General features: G+C 37.6%; 2 protein-coding genes across 2 annotated transcripts; both read right to left on the bottom strand.

Annotated features, from left to right (window-relative positions):
• Positions 1–2,200: 2,200 nt before the first annotated feature.
• On the bottom strand, positions 2,201–6,499 carry LOC108683417 (A-agglutinin anchorage subunit). The gene is made up of 3 exons (XM_018172729.2): positions 5,550–6,499; positions 5,035–5,166; positions 2,201–3,199 (listed from the first exon to the last, which is right to left on the bottom strand). Exons 1-3 carry the CDS (start codon positions 6,254–6,256, stop codon positions 3,184–3,186), a joined length of 855 nt encoding a protein of 284 aa, XP_018028218.1. The 5' UTR covers positions 6,257–6,499; the 3' UTR covers positions 2,201–3,183.
• Positions 6,333–12,984, bottom strand: LOC108683416 (probable serine/threonine-protein kinase clkA). The gene is made up of 3 exons (XM_018172728.1): positions 12,965–12,984; positions 7,084–7,745; positions 6,333–6,379 (listed from the first exon to the last, which is right to left on the bottom strand). Exons 1-3 carry the CDS (start codon positions 12,982–12,984, stop codon positions 6,333–6,335), a joined length of 729 nt encoding a protein of 242 aa, XP_018028217.1.
• Between the last annotated feature and the right edge of the window lie 7,115 nt (positions 12,985–20,099).

The raw sequence follows: 20,099 nt of genomic DNA, 5'->3' as shown, positions 1-20,099 counted from the left end.
ATTAATACATTACATTATAGTGCATTACATCACATTATATTATATTATATTATATTATGTTATATTATATCTGTCTCTTATACACATCTAGATGTGTATAAGAGACAGGTTCACAGTTTCACACTCCCGACAACTTGTTACTAGATGGTCAATTCTCGCCAAGTGTTGATTAGTCTCTCATTAAACTGAGACCTGAGAGTCTAGTTCAAATAAAACGTTGGCATGGCAGTTATCACTTCGATGCTGTGAACATAAATGTTTTTTTTAATACATTTTTTCAGCTGCCAATCGTTTCATTGTATTCAAAACATTACTTTTGTTTATGTTTTATGGAAATTAGTATTTGATCATTTAATATGTCCTCGGCTGTATATCCCGAGATTCTTTGCTTGTACTGTCATGCTGGAAATGCATGCACGTTCACATGAATGTGTATGCATATCCAGTATGGTAGTGCAGAGGCAATAATCTCGGCGATATACCGCCGAGGTTTTTTTTTTTAAATAAATAGTTGGAGGCGGCCATGTAAGTTGCGTAGGAGTTTCATGCCCGTTGCGCCTATGATAGAGGCGCTGCCGCGCTCGGTCAGTCTACGAAACGCGCCGCGGCCGCGTGCCGTTTAAGAGCGAACCGTCGCGCATAAAAAATGGACATTTCGCCGATGATGCGGAGATGTTACTCGGGCGCCCCAACCGAGCGTCTCTACCTTAATCTACCCAAACACGCCGGCGATACGCCTTGGATTTTTAACTGGGTTGGCGAGAAAAAGGTGAGGTTCATAATCCAAAGAAAACAATCCCCACAGCTAAACATGGCGGTGGGAATCTTATCTTTTGGGGTTCATTTTCTGCTGGGGGACCTTGAAGTCTGATCAAAGTAATTGGAATCATGTAAAAAGAAAAATATTTTTATATTATCAAAAATAACATCAAGCAGGATGCAGAAAGTTTTTTTCTTGGTCCTGATTGGATTCTTCAGCAGGATAATAATTCGAAGCACACATAGAAAATAGTCAAGAAGTGGTTCGAGGATTCTCACATCAATGTCACGGAATGGCCTAGTCAAATTCCTCATCTCAATCCAATTGAGAATTTGTGGCGCGTGCTGACAATAAAGATGAAAAAGAGACAACCTAAAAATTTGAAAGAATTGGAACAGTATGCCTTGGAAGAATGGACAAAACTTAGCGTCGATACATGCAGGAACCTTGTTGACCATTACCCAAAGCGTGTACAACAAGTTATCACGAGTAAAAAGGCCATGATATTAACTATTGATTCAGGGTACGAATAAATTTGGTCATGATTCAGTTTTATGTTTCCTTTGAATCTCTCGGGGAGCATAGTCCACCAGCTTCCCTATATGTCCGCTTTTCGGTCTACAATCCGGTCCCCGAATCAGACAGCTACAAGCGCCTGGTACTTATTCTGCCAACTCTTGCCCTACTTTCAGGAGACTATAAAGTCAGCAAGGAGGTTCTGACTAGTCGCTGATTGCGATCAGTTGGCCAACTGACCCAGAATAACTCTTACGCGAACATAGCAACTCTGGGGCGGAGACTGAAGCCTACCCCGAATTTTCTTTGGGATGTGACTTAAGGTCTCGTTGTGGGCCTCCCCAAGGTGGTTGCTTTGTCCTCTAGACTGAAGCTGTCACGTTAGGCGAAGGTTCTAGTACTAAATCCCAGTTTTATTTAATTTCAAAATATTAAAAGTTTTTTCTCCTACTAATCATTAAGTAACACCTCGGATTAGGTATTTGGAACACGACCTTTAAGTAATTATGGTTTCAATATAATTTTCGTCATTTTAATGGCTTCCATAATTGATAGAAAGTATCACAAGGATTTTCAATATTTTTGTTGACTAATCTAAAGTAAATGAAGATAACAAAGTATTCTAAAGTCTAAAAAGTGCATTGCTATTTGGACGCGGTTGACTCATCCAAGACTATTCTAAAGTAAAAGAAGATTAAATCATTGGACTTCCAAATTCTTAGTGTAAAAAAGTATTATTTTTTTCAACTACTATGAAAGTATGTACTTTCATGATTGGTTTCAATACCAGCAACATAAATATGTTGATTTTAAGCTATTTAATATTATTTGTCACGTGATCGAAATTTTTTTCACCGGAACGCTGCAAATTGTTCAAGCCACGATCAACGATGGACAATTCAACAACTGCAGTTGGTTACAAAAGAATAAAAATACGCATGTTTAGTTCAATGCAGTTTATTTCCGAAACCAAAAAACAAACACTAAAATAAAAAGAACACACTTCTGAAGCCTTAAAAATACGAGAGGAGGAAGTGAGGTATCTATGACCACGACGTCAGGGACTAGTAATGCGGGAACTGGTCAGAAACTTCAATGATACTTGCAGAATCTAAAGGCCGACAACCCAATTTTTAGTATCGTCAATATCAGACGAAATCAGACAATTCATATCAGACAATGTCATTAATATCAGATAATTCATATCAGACAATATCAGACAACTTAAACAACAACAGTTAGCAAAATCAACGATCTTGAGATATAAGGTCTCACAGTTTGTACAGTATACCTGTCACTAAATCTCACTAGCGGATATAAAACTAGATTCACAGTCGTTGTAGAAATAGCGATCGCCGTGCCGGAATTTTCTTTAGCCTGTCAGTTGAAGATACTAAGCTGGATTATAAGTCTTTCTTACATAAAATCGAAGTAGGCATTGTAAAAATTTGAGACTATCCTTTCCGAACCATGCATGACATAGGGTATCGTCAGAAGCACTCCAGCACGTTCTCCGCTATCGTGAGCTACTTATTATTCAGTGAATAGTCCAGTATTACAGTTCACGGTCCTAGACCCTCCGGCTTCACGTCGCATTCTTAACCCGTGCACGAATTTACAAACAAAACATCATTCAACTTTCGGCGAGACTAGTAGGTTTTATTAAAACCAAATAACAGGGGATGGACTGACTGCATGGACTGCATTTAAAAGCGGTCATCAAGCGGGATCTTTCAGGGCTTAAGTTTATGTGGTTACTATGGTTGTAATAAGTTACAATGGTGGAAACAAGTTAAAATGGTTGCAATGATTACAATGTTAGCGTCACTTCTACTACGGGGGCCATAAAATTTTGATGCTGTTGCTGCGTTTGAAGCTTGCACGGACAACCCTGTAGACGTGGGCCTCTAAGCTGCATCACTTCTGTGTAGAAATTAAGGAAAGAGAAGGAATTTAGTAAGTATGCAATGAATACAACATGTATAGAAATAATGCAACCTGAAATGTTCCAAAACTAGACGCATTCTTCAGGAAATGAAACCCGATGCAGGTTCAACAGAATATATGATGATTTTGGAACAGTGCCTGACTGCCTGAGACTGTTTCAAGAAGGTGGGGGTTGGCGTCTCGCAGTAGGTGGTGGTCGTGTAGCGGATCTCGCTACATAAAACTAATTATGTATATCATATCCCGCTACCTAGAACTAATTTAATTATATTTATGTTCATAATAATATGAATACTTACAATATACATTAAAATCATACACAATAAATCATATTATTAAATAATTATAAATCATCATAAAAATAATCGGAGAGAGCAGCTCAGTATGGCAACATCGACTTCCGTCACGCCTTGTTCCTTTATAGCTTCTCAAACCTTAGCGGCCTTTTTGCCTCCAGACATCGAACTGTCAACATCTCGCGTACGCTACCTAACTTAGAAACCCTGCCTTAGAACAGCTCTTATTCAACGTGTTAAGTGTAAGCCCTAACCTAGAAACTCTGCCATAGAATAGCTGTTATTCATTGTTAAATGTAAGAGTAAAGTCATGGCAGAGACGTTGCAAGTTTTTAAACAATAAAATATTCAGTATAACGTAGCTCACGTGACTTATACAGCTCATTTGTGGAATGTGTGGTGGATTGTGTATTAACATTGCAATATTTCGCAGTGTCCCCTGCAACGCAACCCACAACCTGCAGCCTGTAACACAACCTGCAGCCTATAACGCAACCCACAACCTGCCAGCCTGTAACCTACAACCTGCAGCCTGTAGCCTCGGCGTCTCAAGCCCGCATCTTCCGGCCAAGCCCGACGCGGGACGCCATCTTGCCGCGGTGCGTGCCTACGCCTAATTCCCTGCGTGCCGACGCTTCTCCGCGAACATACCGTGAACTCGTACAGTGAACTCGCACAGTGAACATTCAGTGAACTCATTCAGTGAACTCATACAGTGAACTCGTACAGTGAACTCATACAGTGAACTCGCACAGTGAACATTCAGTGAACTCATTCAGTGAACTCATTCAGTGAACTCATTCAGTGAACTCGTACAGTCAACTCGTTCAGTGAACTCATTTAGTGAATTCATTCAGTGAACTCATTCAGTGAACTCATTCAGTGATCTTTTGCTGGACATATTCTGTGAGTTACATCAACGTGCGTTCAGTGACACTAAAACGTGCTTACGGCGTTGCATCCACATCCCCATACGTGCCCACATCGTCACGTGTTTCGGGTAACGTCTTCTCGTATCTCGGCATCGCTCGATCAGCTCAGCCTACAACGTCTCCACGACGACTCACTACGCAACCACGCTGGCACGTCGACCTGGGTCCATACTTTCAAAAAAAGTTAAGAGATCGTAAGTTCATCAGCCAATCATTGACGGTCTTTCAAGCAAAATCCACCAATCATAGACAAGAAAATAGAGCGTAACTTCGTAAGTACTTACGTTTACTTAGCCAGTTTTGACAGTATGGCCCCTGCACCTCTGGCCCGGCCTACCTATTCCTCCTGGATCATCACATCGAGCAGGTCACGTGAGCTTAACCAATAAATCCATTTATTAATTGATTGTGTGTTTGTTTCTCCCAACCAAATTCGTCCTGCCGCTTCCTAATCCTTTCCGTCTGCAATTAGTGAATGATACAAGACGCGATTCTATTGGCCTGAAATAATCCTCTGATGCGAGTCTAAAAACATATATATATATGGATAAATAAAAAAATAAAATCCCCCATAGTCGCTCACCTGCTTTTCCGGCAGGAAGGTGTGGTTGTTGGCGGCTCGCAGTAGCCGGTGGTTGGGTTGTAGACCGTAGTTCCACTGCAGATTAACTCGACGTACTTGTAGATACCACTTATTAAACGGCACGTGTAGTATCTGGGAAAGAACGGAATTTAATTCGCGTTTTTCCACAGAAAAATGTTCATCCCATTAAAATTAAGTTAAAATTTGTTGAAACTTCGTGCTTCGATAATTTCAAATTTATGTTATTTTTCGATGTCTTTTCGTACAGAGAATACAAGACTCTATTAGTGTCTAATAAATCTTTACTGTCAAATTCTCTAATTATGCGAGATAATCTAAATGTAAATCCATTAGTAATAATTATAGTGTTTAGAACACGGCACAAAAAGGCGCATAAACTGGTTCATGGCACAAATTCCACCCAGTTTACTCTTAAACTGGTCGATTGAATTACTTTCATCATAAACCAGTAACTTTAGTGCGTCAATGTTCGTCGGTGTTGAGTAAGATCTCACCTCTCACACTTGGACTCATGGGGATAGCGCTTGTTGACGTTGCTGGCAGAACAACCGGCGGGTTTTGTAGTGGTCGTAGATGAAGATGTTGGTGGTGTTGTGGTAGACGTTGATCCACTTCCGCTGGTTGCGCTCGACTGTCCAGGAGGCCTGGTGGTGGTTGAGCTAGACTGTCCAGGAGGCCTGGTGGTGGTTGAGCTCGACTGTCCAGGAGGCCTGGTGGTGGTTAGGGAACCACTGGATGCGAAAGTACATCCGTCCATTGGTGGACACTTGGGAGATGCTGGTCTAACAATACAACCGTTTTGACTAATATTGAATACCTGCCCAGTGCCGCATTGAATTTCAGTGACAAACGCACCACCTTGACACACAACTCCGTTCGAACAGTTGGTTAAACTGGCAGAAATTCCGTCAGTAGTGACGCCTTCGCAGTGATTCACCGGAAGACTCTTGCACGAGTTCAAGATTTGATTAAAATAATGCCCTGACGTGCAGTTGTAAATGAACGCTACGTTGGTTCCTAAACATAGTACTGCCGAGGTGCATGCGGGTTTTAGTGAATAAAATTGTGTTGTAGAGGCACCATTTGAAGCACAAACTGCGGCTGGATTATTTGGGTCTGATATGCCATCAACACAAGCTCCTGCGCTGCACACCTTTGGACTTGTACACGCTGGCAGTGGGAGAGGAGGCATCCCGGGCATACACACATGTGGAATTGACGTATCATACGGATCACAAGCGGCGGGTAGACTGCCACAATTGTTGCACTTATTGGTGCTACTTGCAGGTACGCACAACGCCGTGTTGCCGAACTCTTGGCAAACCTAAAAAAAACGCTTCTACTTAACGCCCATTTCCATAAACGAAAGCGTAAAAAATTATAAGAAAACTCACTTCATTACAAATATATGTACAAAATTTTATACAAAAAAGACTCCGGGACACGAACGCAGAAGCAGTTCAGGGATACAAGTAAATATTTATAGACTTAGATTGTAAATATGAAGATATAATGTGTAAATACAATGATAAAAATGTGTATAATTGTGATGATACAATGTGTAAATGTGGTTTATACATTATGTAAATTTGATGATACAATGTGTAAATGTGGTTATACATTGTGTAAATTTGATGATACAATGTGTAAATGTGATTATACAGTGTTTTAATTTGATGATACAATGAGTAAATGTGGTTATACATTGTGTAAATTTGATGATACAATGTGTAAATGTGTGTAAATGTGGTTATACATTGTGTAAATTTGATGATACAATGTGTAAATGTGATTATACAGTGTTTTAATTTGATGATACAATGAGTAAATGTGGTTATACATTGTGTAAATTTGATGATACAATGTGTAAATGTGTGTAAATGTGGTTATACATTGTGTAAATTTGATGATACAATGTGTAAATGTGATTATACAGTGTTTTAATTTGATGATACAATGAGTAAATGTGGTTATACATTGTGTAAATTTGATGATACAATGTGTAAATGTGTGTAAATGTGGTTATACATTGNTAGTTGACGGATCTGTAGCTGGCGTCGCTGTAGTTGATGGATCTGTAGCTGGCGGCCCTGTAGTTGATGGATCTGTAGCTGGCGGCCCTGTAGTTAGCGGCGCTGTAGTTGATGGATCTGTAGCTGGCGTCGCTGTAGTTGATGGATCTGTAGCTGGCGGCCCTGTAGTTAGCGGCCCTGTAGTTGACGGATCTGTAGCTGGCGGCGTTGTAGTTGACGGATCTGTAGCTGGCGTCGCTGTAGTTGATGGATCTGTAGCTGGCGTCGCTGTAGTTGATGGATCTGTAGCTGGCGGCCCTGTAGTTAGCGGCCCTGTAGTTGATGGATCTGTAGCTGGCGGCGTTGTAGTTGACGGATCTGTAGCTGGCGTCGCTGTAGTTGACGGATCTGTAGCTGGCGGCCCTGTAGTTAGCGGCGCTGTAGTTGACGGATCTGTAGCTGGCGGCGTTGTAGTTCGCAGCGTTGTAGTTCGCGGCGTTGTAGTTCGCGGCGTTGTAGTTCGCGGCGTTGTAGTTCGCAGCGTTGTAGTTCGCGGCGTCGTAGTTCGCAGCGTTGTAGTTCGAGGCGTTGTAGTTCGAGGCGTTGTAGTTCGCACCGTTGTAGTTCGCGGCGTTGTAGTTCGCAGCGTTGTAGTTCGAGGCGTTGTAGTTGGCGGATCTGTAGTTTCAACAGTCACGGACGCCATCCTGTTGGTAAATGAGAATGAAGTCGAACAGATCACACGTCTAGAAACTTGAAACATGGAAATGCCTGAAATATTGTGTGTATAAACGTCCGAAAAGCAAAATAAATATACGTGTAAAAATCAAAGTGTATGTACGTCTGAAAAGAACCGTACTTGAAGGTCTGAAAAGTAAACTAATTCGTTTACGCATGTCAACGAATCTTTTTAACTTAAAGTAAGTTAAACACAAGAATGATTTGTGGCATCCGAAGGGTGCGATATATTTTGACTATTTGAAAACAAATTGAGATTTTTTTACATAATAACATCCATTATTTTAACGTACCAAGCGAACAGGGCAACTGCCACCTGGGGAAGAAAATAAAAAGTATAATTCACTTTTTTGTATAAAAATATCACGTTTAACCCAGGTAGGGCGTTTAGTTGTCTCATAGAATCAAAAACGTTTTCCGTTTATTCTTCTATATAGACATCCAATAGTTCAATTATATTTGCTTTCAGAAAGTGAGTTCGAACGAAGGTTCCATTTCACAATTTAAGCGAAATTGGTACAAACAATTACTAAATCATAACTATAACATGATTATATGTTATAAATGACATCATGATTATATACATTTAAAGTATCCTCACTTTACAGTTAATTTCAGCATATGAACTAAAGATTACCCTAAGACTTCAAAATATTCAATAAATGAATCAATTGACCGAAAAATGCGACAGGAGCGTAAAAACAAATAATAAAACATACATGAAGTAGCGACATTTTAACAGATAAATTTTAAAATAAAATATTTTTATTTTTTAATTTATAGTTATATTATAAAGCCGTGACTAACCAGCCATGTTTTAGTCATCACCCTCATCTCCAGATATAACGAATGAATCAATTACGAACGAATCAATTACAATATATAACGAATGAATCAATTGACCAAAGAATCCGACAGCAACATAAGAACAAATAATGAAATATACATGATTTGCATTTTATTGAGTAGCAATATTTTAACGAGTAAATTCACAATAAAATATTTTTCGTTATGATCGATAGTTTCATTATAAATATGTGACTAACCAGCCATGTTCGAGACCCCACAAACATCTCTATATAAAATGTTAACTTCTTTCTTTTCGGCAAAAGTGCGAAGTTCAGGACAAGAACGAGACTCGTGGTTGTCCCTGTACCTAGTGGACAATGAACTGCATGGTCTTCCAGCATACTGGGCTTTAAATAGGCCATAAATCCCAATCATTTTTCCCAAATATGATTCACTAATTATTAAAATTTATGATTGTTGAACGGATAAGTGTCGTTAATGAACGGATAAGTGTCAGGTTGCCGTTAATGAGAAGCATTCAGGTCCACGCGTTGGCGTGAATAGGCCTACGTTCAAAAACATATGATATACAGACATTTTACTCGTGTAGCAAAATCATGAAAAATCTTAAATCGATTGATATACAAATTTTTCCATTAAAGTCATGACTGAGCTCATCAATAAAATCATGTCTTTCAAAAATAATCTAATGTGCTTACAACCAATGTCATCCCGGAAAAGTATCCAATATTTAAAACTGAAGAGAAATTTGTCTCTCTTTTTACAACACTTCTCTTTAACTTCACTTCTTGTCTGTCTGTCTGTCTGTCTGTCTATCTGTCTGTCTGCTACAAATCATATAATCAATATTTAACACACTTCTACCTGTCTAATCGATCTGAAATTTTGCACACTTGCGTAAAGTTGGAGACAATGCATGAATCAATTGACAGAATAAAACATTAGAAGTTAAAAAAATAATCTTGTCTGCTACAAATCTTATAATCGATATTTAACACACTTCTACCTGTCCAATCGATCTGAAATTTGGCACACTTGCATAAAGTCAGAGACAATGTATGAATCAGTTGAAAGAATAAATAATTTTGGAAATGTATACAATTTTTATATATTCAAAAAAATTTGATAACTAATTTTTTTAATATATGAAAATAAAATTAGAAATTCATTGTACATGTGTAACATCAAAGACACTGTATTCTTTAGAAGTGTTGTCCTAAAAAAATAATTTTTAAACGCATATTTTTTACAACACTTCTCTTTAACTTCACTTCTTGTTTGTTTGTTTGTCTGTCTGCTATAAATCTTATAATCGATATTTAACACACTTCTACCTCTCCAATCGATCTGAAATTTTGTACACTTCGCAAAGTCGGAGACAATGCATCTATCAATTGACAGAATAAATAATTTTGGAAATTTTAAATTTTGTTTCAATTTTGAAAATAAAATGTAAAATTAATTTTTTTAATATATGATAATAAAATTAGAAATTCATTGTACATGTGTAACATCGGAGACACTGGATTCTTTAGAAGTGTTGTCTTTAAAAAGTAATTTTTAAACGCATATTTTACATCAATAAAAGTACAAAAGATTTAACTTCGCCATTCAATAAACATCTTTCTTGACGCTGAGCTGTTACTAAAAATCAGTATACGCTTTTTTCCACCTCAACACACTAATAATTTAATCTCAATTCACTGTTGATAATTACAATCAAAGCCTTAAGACTCTTCCCTTCATCCGTCTATAGAAGCCACAAGGATTAAATCTTACGTCCATAAAACTGCAAGATAATTTGAATATAAGAGGAGATTTAATATGAGATCCATTTTTCATGAGGAGATTCATTTTTATTTTTATGCTATGCAAAAGCTTCTTATATACGTGCAAAATATTTTCAGATTTATCAGCGGGAGAATTTATAACAATTTTTTCAATCAAGAACAAACGAATTTTTTTATTTTACATTTTTTTAACGATTTTCTGACAAAACGTATTCTAACGATTTTTTTCAACAAAATTCAATAGTTAAAGTGAATGGGGTGTTCGACAAATATTTTTAATTCAAATTAAAGTGATGGGCATTGTCTCATGGGATGAGACAATGAATCAATATTCCATTCAGAATTCAAATCAAAAAGATCAATAATAAATTATAATCACATAAAATTGCGAGATTTTTTGTTCTAGTTGTGATGAACTTCTAAGAAGATATCCAAAAGCTCCTACTCAACTGTGCGCTTAATTAATTATAATATTACAGAAGCTATTACAGAATTGAAAGTTTGTTCCAAGTTCAAACAAATTTTATTTTGTTCTATGAGTCAAATTAAGGGATCTGAATATTACACGTAATGTTGAAAGCTGAAATCCGTAGATTTTATTGATAAGAAAACGTCCCGGATTTTTTCTATATATGAATATTTTGACAATGAAAATTGTCAATGTCAAAAAAATGAAAACATTTGGTGTGCATGCTTTTTGCAACGACAGTAAGGACGTATACTGTTCTTCACGCTCATATAAATGATACTGCTCAAGTGTTCATCACACTTAAATGAATATACTTATACTGTTCGTTTCACTCGCAGGAATGTTCACTGTTCATACCAAGCGAATGAATGTTTACTAGCTTATCGTCACAATTTCATGAAAGACACACAATGTTTTAATGCATGGGAAATGATGAGAGACGGCAAATGATGGCCGAGTGCTGGTCATAAACTTAGAATTAGATTTAGCTTTAGTTAATTAATTGTGATAATTAATTACAGTGTACATTGCATTAATCAATTACATCGAATTACTTTCACTTTTTTTGCAAGTGAATGAAATTGTAAATGAAGCTACTTTCCTAGGTTGCATCAATGCGCAAAAAATCTAGTACTTTGACAGCCGAACATTTGCTGCATATTGATTTTTTCAAGAACTTCGATAGCCAAAATGCTCCGTAATAATTATTAATATGTAACTTGTGCCGCTGAACCGCGCCTGCCTCATTAAATGTTATATTAAATTAATTAAAAATATAACTCAGTACTCACTGCAGTGAGTGACAGAGAGCGCATTTTCTCGTCGACGAAAACTTGAGGTCACGGACGGACGGACAGACAGACGGACATGGCGAGCACAATAGTGCACTTTTCCCATAAATGAGAAAATGCGCTAAAAATTAACTAATTTAAAATGTATTCGTTCTTTCCAAGTATGAATACGTCATCTAAGTCAATGCCTAATAGTCACCATCTGACTTTCCAAGTCAATGGACAAAAGCGCAAAGGTGATAAAATTTATTTAATTTTTCTTTCTCTAAAAATATCAATTGAAAACGATATTCATATCTCATATAATTGGATCTGACCTTGTATATGTTAAAATTAGGGAGCCGATCCGTTCCCCTCAATTTGATGTCTTTTACATTACACACTGGAAAACATAGAGTAAATTATCCAAATAAATTGTTATTAAAATGAAAATAAATTCATCGTTTTATTATTATCATTAATGATGAATTATCAAACTGTATATCATAATTAATATGAATATATTTATCCTGAAAAAAAAAATTCAGGTGGCTCAAATTGTAGGAATGGATTTAATGGAACGAAAAATTTTTGTATAGCATTTTATATTTATTATCATTTATTTTATATAAATTTTTTATAACCTTATACAATTTTTTCCTGCTGGATCTCTACAGTTTATTGAAGTTTCTCACTTATTCAATTTGTTCTTTAAATTGTTCTATCATTTTCTCTGAAACAATTCGTTTCATGTGTTCAAAAGAAGGAAAATTTTAATTATTTGTAAGTCGCAACGATTTTCGGACAGATAATATTTTAAAAAATGCGAAAATTGAAAAATTAGGATGAGAGCTGCAACAAAATTGTTTATTTGCTATGTAAGAATTTTAAATACATGAAATGGACTCTGATGCCGTTATAAAAATGAGCAACTTATCATGTAATGAAACTATATACGTGAATAGTACGAACTACAAAGCATATTAAAAAATTTCAAAAATGTTTACAATTTTTAGAACCAAATCACATGACATCGGCTTTAAAAATAATTTTTCTTAATTTCGATTTTTCTACACAATGTTCATCGTGTGTGGTAAATTTTCTCAAGATATAAGTTTAATTTTATCAATTGAAATAACTTGCATAATTTATATAAATAACTTACTGATCTAACATGACACCCATATATCATAATTAATTACCAGATTGTGTATTGAGATGACATTAATTAATTGAAAATTTAGTAGTAACATTATTATGATTCAAACCATGGTCGATCAACAGAGAAATCACAAATAAAATTATTTATTTATATCTCACCTCAAGTAAACAGCTTTCATGATCACCAACTTACTTTATAAACATAAAATGTAAAAAGTGGTTACTAATAGACCAGGTATGAACATCAACACAAAAATGCACTATTGTGCTCGCCATGTCCGTCTGTCTGTCCGTCCGTCTGTCCGTCCGTCCGTGACCTCAAGTTTTCGTCGACGAGAAAATGCACTCTCTGTCACTCACTTCAGTGAGTACTGAGTTATATTTTTTTCTCATTTTCATGAGTTATGTTTTCTTTTTTTTCTTCTTTTTGTTCATGAGTAATGTAGGTGTATGAGTCACCCAGGAAGCTTACATATTCACCCCCTCACTTCCTCTCGCGTCTTTCATCATCGGCGGTTTGTGTGGATCAAGTTTTTACGCGAACTTTTAACTTTTTTCATAGCTTCAAGTTTTTATGTGAACTGGTATAGCCAGCTGGTGCAGGCATACACTATCTTACTTCCTACATTCCTTAGTGGGACCTAAATTTCTGCAACACATTTATAATCTATGCTGTATTTTCAACATATTTGAATTAAAAATATTTGTCAAACGAATCCCAAAGGCTTGTTTTCTTTCATTAGCTTTAAACTTTACATTATTATTGAGCGCTTAAAAGTAAAAACCATCGAAATTACAATCTCATATATTACATCTTTCAATTCTTATACGAGGTAAAACCTCAAGAATCAAAAAATAACTTTTTTACAGAAGCCATATTTTATTGCTCAACATTTAGGTTGATAGCTTTAGCTGGTCTCAGCCGTTGTCACTCGCTCTTTGCTTTTAGAAAGCTGGTCACGGGGGATAAAAGAGGAAAAAATTGCAGAAAAATTTCATCAAAAATAGTTAAAAATAATAAACTTTTCCTGGACATGTTGATGATCACGATGGATACAATTTTCTTACTCCAGTGGCAAAGACTTTACTACTTATTCGCATTATATATTCTGATGCAAGTGGCGTTTTTACTGTTGAATGAACGAATTAAATACGCTATTTTTCCGTCGCTTTTAGGTTTAATTATTTTTGTACACGTACGTTTGGCATTAATTAGCTTGTAAACGGGGGTAAATCAGATCAACTTTTATTCAATTATACTGTATCAAGCGCATTCAAACACTTTTTGACTTCCGGTCAGTGTCGAGTTTTTAATAGGCCGTAGTATTAGAAAATTTAACTCGAAACCTTGTCTGCAATTTTTTATATGTCATGTTAAATTTTAACTTGAAGTAACTATTGAAACTTGAAGTAACTATTTAACCTCAATAAGTAACAGATATTATTTCCAATTATCCCTTGACTTCCTTCATCCAATATATGCAAACTGTTTTAGATTTGCGTGTTTTTGCTTGCGAAATTGAGAGTTTCAACATCTGCTACAGGTTCAAAAACCGTTTTTAAAACTTTTTGTTCACATATAGCATGGTTAATCGATAAAAGTTCATGTTTAGAATTTAGAGACTCTTTTTCCATTGTCGACTTAGACATCATCACTCTGTCGTTGCAACCGTGTCTTCTCATACTGTAATCTTGCTATTCATAATTCTTGCCAAGGTGGATTATTTTACATTTGTCCGCATTATTAAAACGCAGCTGCCACTTATTAGTCCAGTCAACCAACCTGACAAAATCACATCGCAACTGCACTTTTTGCGACGTATTCCACACTGTATTATATAAACTTTTGTGTCGTCAGCATACATCGAGCACATGCTAGAGACAGCTTCTGGCAGATCGTTTATAAATGCAACGAATAAAACAGGCCCGAGAACGCTTTATTGTGGCACGCCGCTGCGCACTGAAGCCCAGTCTGATACGGACCCATTAATACTGACACGTTGTCGTCTCCCTACTAGAAAATCCCTGATCCATTTCAAAACATTACTCTCAATTCCCAAAGACTTCAATTCCCGCAACAGCCGCTCATGTGGGACACTGCCAAATACCTTGACAAATCAAGGCACATTGCATCTACTGGCTCTCTTTCGTACGGCAGGCGGGTCCATTCTTTCAGAGTAGAGAAGTTTGTGAGTACAGGAGGTTTGTGATGCAGGATCTCCCGGCAATAAAGCCATGTTGACAGTCTGATATAGGAGATTATTAACAGTCAAATGATCGATGTATCGATCCCTCACAACAGATTCCATTACCTTGCAGACGACACTTGTCAAACTGACAGGACGATAGTTGCCCGGGCAGCTTTTGTCATTTTTTTTAACAATGGTGTCACTTGAGCTTCTTTCCAGTCAGGCGGCAAGATCTCTTCGTTCAAAGTTTTTCGAAAAAATAACGTCAGAGGGCCGGCTAGGATGGTTGCTAACTCATGGAGTAATCTGGGGTGGAAGCCGTCTGGTCCACATCACTTGTTGGGATCTAGAGCGATCAGGCGCCTGAGTACTTCTTCTTCTTGTATTTCAAAGCTTGTTAATTTAGAGCCGGCTGGGCGCTCCTCAATAGCTGCAATACCGTTCAAGTCCTCTTCGGTGAATACGCTACTAGTAAAAAAATTGATTAAGAGCTTTAGCCTCGCCCTCATCAGCGGTTATCTTTCTTTGATCTACTTTCGAATCAGAAATATCGTCCTTTGTCTTGTACTTCGAGCTAGCATATAAAAAGAAGGCTTTCGGGTTCTTTCTTGCATATATGGCAATAATTTTTCAAAGGTTATTACTGCGGTGCAACAGCTCTCATTGGCTTGATTTCGAGTTCTTGCGTATAGGTTTTAATCAGCATCGCAACGAGTCTGTAAATAACGCTGGTATATAGGCTCCCTTCTTAGTTTTCAGCTTAGCTAGAACTCTACTGTTCATCCACTGAGTTTTTTGGCTGTACCGAGCTTAATTTTAGGTACACACGCATCAACTGCAGACATAACCGTGTCCTTGAGAAATGACCATGATACAGCCACATTCATGTCCTTAATACAGTTGGAAATATTCACTGCATTCACTGCTTTACGGAGTTTGTCATTTTCGCCTTTCGCAAAATTCAAACGCTCACGCTTCCGAGGCGTCTTTTCTGTACAGCACTCAATACTGAAAAACAATGATTGGTGATGGCTTTTGCCCAACGGCGCCTCGTGACGAAGCTCTTCCAACATTGGTTCATCACTAGTAAACACCAGGTCTAGAATATTGGGAGTCTGTTTACTTCTATAATGGGTTGGTTTGGTAACGTGCTGGACTAGGAAGGAGTCTCTCACAGACTCCATGAACAAGGATACTGGGTGATTCTCTTCCCTTGGAGAGGATCCTTTAGTCCAGTCTAGCTCTGGATGATTAAAATCACCAACGATCAACGGATGTGACCTACGGAAAGTCATGCTCGGTAAAAGACTGTTTAGTAATTTATCGTTATCAGAAGAACTGTTAGGTGATCTATATGCACGACGCCTATGAGGAGGCTATTTTTGCCTTTGAGAGCAAGTTCGCACCACACTGATTCTCTAGCTGATTGATGCTCTGCAGATAACTTGATTTGCTGGGCCCCATAAGAGGTTCTAACCCACAAAGCTACACCTCTACTACACTGCTCTCCATTCATGTAATGAAAACAATCAAAACCTGGCAACTGAAATTCAACAGGTACAATTTTCCCCCCGTGATTTTAGGGAGAGTTTCTGTAATACAAATAATGTCTATGCACTCGTTTGCTATTACAGCAAACAGTTCACTTTTCCAAGTTCGTGTAAAAACATTTTTAAACTTTTTGAGCACTTTTAATTTTCAGGATTTCCAGGCTTGGATCAATGGACATGACTTCTTACTTGTCTACCAGCTCCGTTGACTGACCATGTGCGGCCGGTGTTGTCTTGATATCGTGAGAGTGGTTGACCTGAGTTTCTGTGCTTTTCCGCCTGATTCTCTCCTGCCATTTCTTGCGAAAATTCGCTCTCTCTAAAGGGGTAGCATCCTTCTTTACAAAGAGGGAATTAAACTCTGGGAATTCACTTAGTTTTCTCGCAGCCTTTGGCACATATCCGACCTGGGCTGTATCCTGCACAGTTACCAGCAGAGGTGTTCAGGTGGTAGCGTCATTCGATCGCATGCCTCTTGCATGCCGTTATATTTACAACGACGTTTAGTGCCTTGGCACAATAATCAGTAATAAACGCACCGTCAGAAGCATTGCTTTCGGGAACGCCAAACCAAACAAAGTTAAGTCTTCTTCTCTCTCTATCCAACAGCTCATGAGTGCTCTCGCTGTGGAGATTAGAGATGACCCCTTTGCGGCCTTTACCTTCTGTGTTAACGCTTCTTTCTCTTTTGTGTGGATGAGCTCTCATTTCTACCAGCTCGTTCCGGAACGAGTGTAATTCGCTACGCAACAAGTTCAACTCTTTCTTATGGTTCTCCTCCATTTCGGCTCTCTTTCTCAACTCTTTCTTGTTGGTTTCTTCCATTTCGGCCTTAAAGACAGAGAACATAGAAGAGCACTTCTCTTCCACCATCTTTTCGCTTTTTGCAGCGCTAAGCGCAGGATGTTGTCAGTCCTGGCAATACCAGTGTACTGTCTCGTTTCTGCGCATAACCAAGCAATCTGTCTTGCTTAACATTGCACAATTGTTGCAGATGATATCCCCGCAATGATTACAGGCCACTGTAACATCATTGAAGTAAGACGAAATCAGCTTGCAAAATTTACAAAATTCCCCTCACTCATTTTGCGATTTGATCTTCGCATTCGGTCTATCAGGACTGGAGGCCTTTCCAAGTAATCTTTTTCCTCTCTGTCCAGCCATCATGAAATGCAAAAGCTAAAAAAGACAAGTTAAAAAACTGAATCACGTGGAGCAAAAATTGTACAAATTGCTGTTACAACTCGGTTACCGACTAGGCGGCTATCAGAAGGCGGTGATGTAAGCGGCGGTAAGGTGTTCAGGGAAGAGTAAGCAGAGCTGTGGCAAGAAACAAAGGCTGTATTGTCCTGCGCTGGTGAGGCAGTCAGACTTTGCCCTCACTTGCTGCACCAAGCGTCCCTCACTGACTCTAAAGCCCGCGTTATTTATGATCAAAACAAATTTACTATACGCTTGTTCTTTCTATTAGCACTCTCTTTTACTGACTTCACTAAAATTCGGTCATTCACTGACACGGATCATAAAAAAATGCGAAAAGAGTTTCGAAACGACACAGTAAAAGTTAAATATTTGGGACCACAAATACGTGCGTCCGTTCTCGACCACGGCTGAACTCAAACTAAAAATGATAAATATAAAGCTGATAATAATGATAAAGCTAATTAATTCTAATCAAATAAAGACCTTTTCAAACCCACATTCAACATAGAAGACCGGACTCACATTATGCAGTATACACTCTTTTCAAAATATGTACACAACCCTTTCTTCTTTAGAATGAACATATTGTAAAACCAATTTCAAAATTTTTTATCTACTCTTCCCCTCAGATCCTTTACTATGCCCCGGGGACAATATATTTGCGCCAGAACAATAACTGTATATTTTTGGTTGTATAAATTAAAAAATATATTTTGAGTGCAGAAATACATATGTACAGGGATAAGAGGATTGAGGGCAGGGTGGCCCAGTGGTTACAGTTCAGAGTACCAAGATTGGCGCAGAGAGGTGCGGGTTCGATCCCAGCTCTGTGCGCCAGTTTATGGTCAGAATCGGCGAGGAGGCCGGGCAGTTAAGCACAGCAGAATTGTAGCAGTGAGTTGCGAGTTCGAGACCGCAAAATGCTGTGAATATTCTGCGATGTTAGGAATCGGTGACAGGCCTACGGCCTAATTAACGCTGAAACCGCTATTATTATTATTATTATTTATTATTATAACATATGCACAGTATAACATATCTATTACATAACCGAGTAATTTATCCATAACCGGGCAGCTTTCTTAACAAGGTAGCTTTATGATACTTATTTACGGCTTCCACTTCAATAAAAAACTCTGAATTCAGTTAAATATATAACATTTGTATGTTAATAAATGATGAACAAACAACATTAACATTCATCCCACCATAATATATATGAAAAAGATTGCAATTTTTTCTGCGCTTCAAAAATTTGTTAAGACAAACTTCTATGTATTTATTTTGACTTTTTGATTTTAACAAACTTTTTACACTTTTTTCAAACCAACTCTGATGTACTTGTTAACTCTTGAAATTGAAAACACTCTTTTAACGCGGGAAAATATATGACCAAGAGAAGCGCCTGCTCTGCATTTAAACGCCCAGGCGTCTAAAGGCATGCGCCAGAGGGCGTTCATGAGCGACCGCTGGTGCGCATGGTAATAAGGGCAGAGGCACAGTTGGGGACCGGTGGGGACCGGTGGGGACTGGTGGGGACCGGTGGGGACTGGTGGGGACCGGTGGGGACCTGTCTCTTATACACATCTAGATGTGTATAAGAGACAGTCCGTGTACCGGGCTCGTCTCACCGATACGTACACATGTACGGCAGCATGTGCTACAATAGAATATATATAAATTATTGAAATAAGTGTATTAAAGATCTATTATAAATTGATGGCCTTCATTAAGTAATATATTAAAATTTATAATAAATTAAATGATCTATGATAAATTAATGGCCTCTATTAATTGATTTGTGTAATAAAACTCTATAATAGATTGATAATACTTATCCATAGTGAATTAGTTACCGGCTATATTTTTTATTAACTGAAAAACATTTTTGCATCAGGCGTGTGTGACTGACTAACCAATATTCCGGAAATAAATTTGAAACCTAGTATAAAAATCGTGGATTGCGATTGACTTTTGAAAAAAATGTAGGTTTGTAAGAAAATTATTTGCACATCTCAACCAAAAAATGTAATGAGATTCTAATTCAATTGAAACCCAAACAGGATCACGTGAAAACAGAAATACCTCGACATCAAAATTAAAATATTTTCAATTTTATTGAAAACCTTGAAACTTTAATAGCGCTCCCATATTTTCCACTTTATTGAAAACATTGAAATTTCAATAGAGCACCCACGCATTTAACTAATTGTTAATAAAATGTCCACACATTTAAATTAAAACTTTAACCACACCGAGACTAGGTCCCATTTTCCTCTTAATTTTTCTTTTGCGGCAACAGATTTTTTGCTTGCGGGGCCACGTAAGCCGTATAACGTATACGTGTTTTAA

This window comes from Hyalella azteca, unplaced genomic scaffold (assembly GCF_000764305.2).
Source record: "Hyalella azteca isolate HAZT.00-mixed unplaced genomic scaffold, Hazt_2.0.2 contig10885, whole genome shotgun sequence".
Taxonomy (NCBI): Eukaryota; Metazoa; Arthropoda; class Malacostraca; order Amphipoda; family Hyalellidae; genus Hyalella; species Hyalella azteca.
The sequence above is the reverse complement of the archived record's forward strand: the minus strand, read 5'-3'. Positions and strand labels throughout refer to the sequence as shown.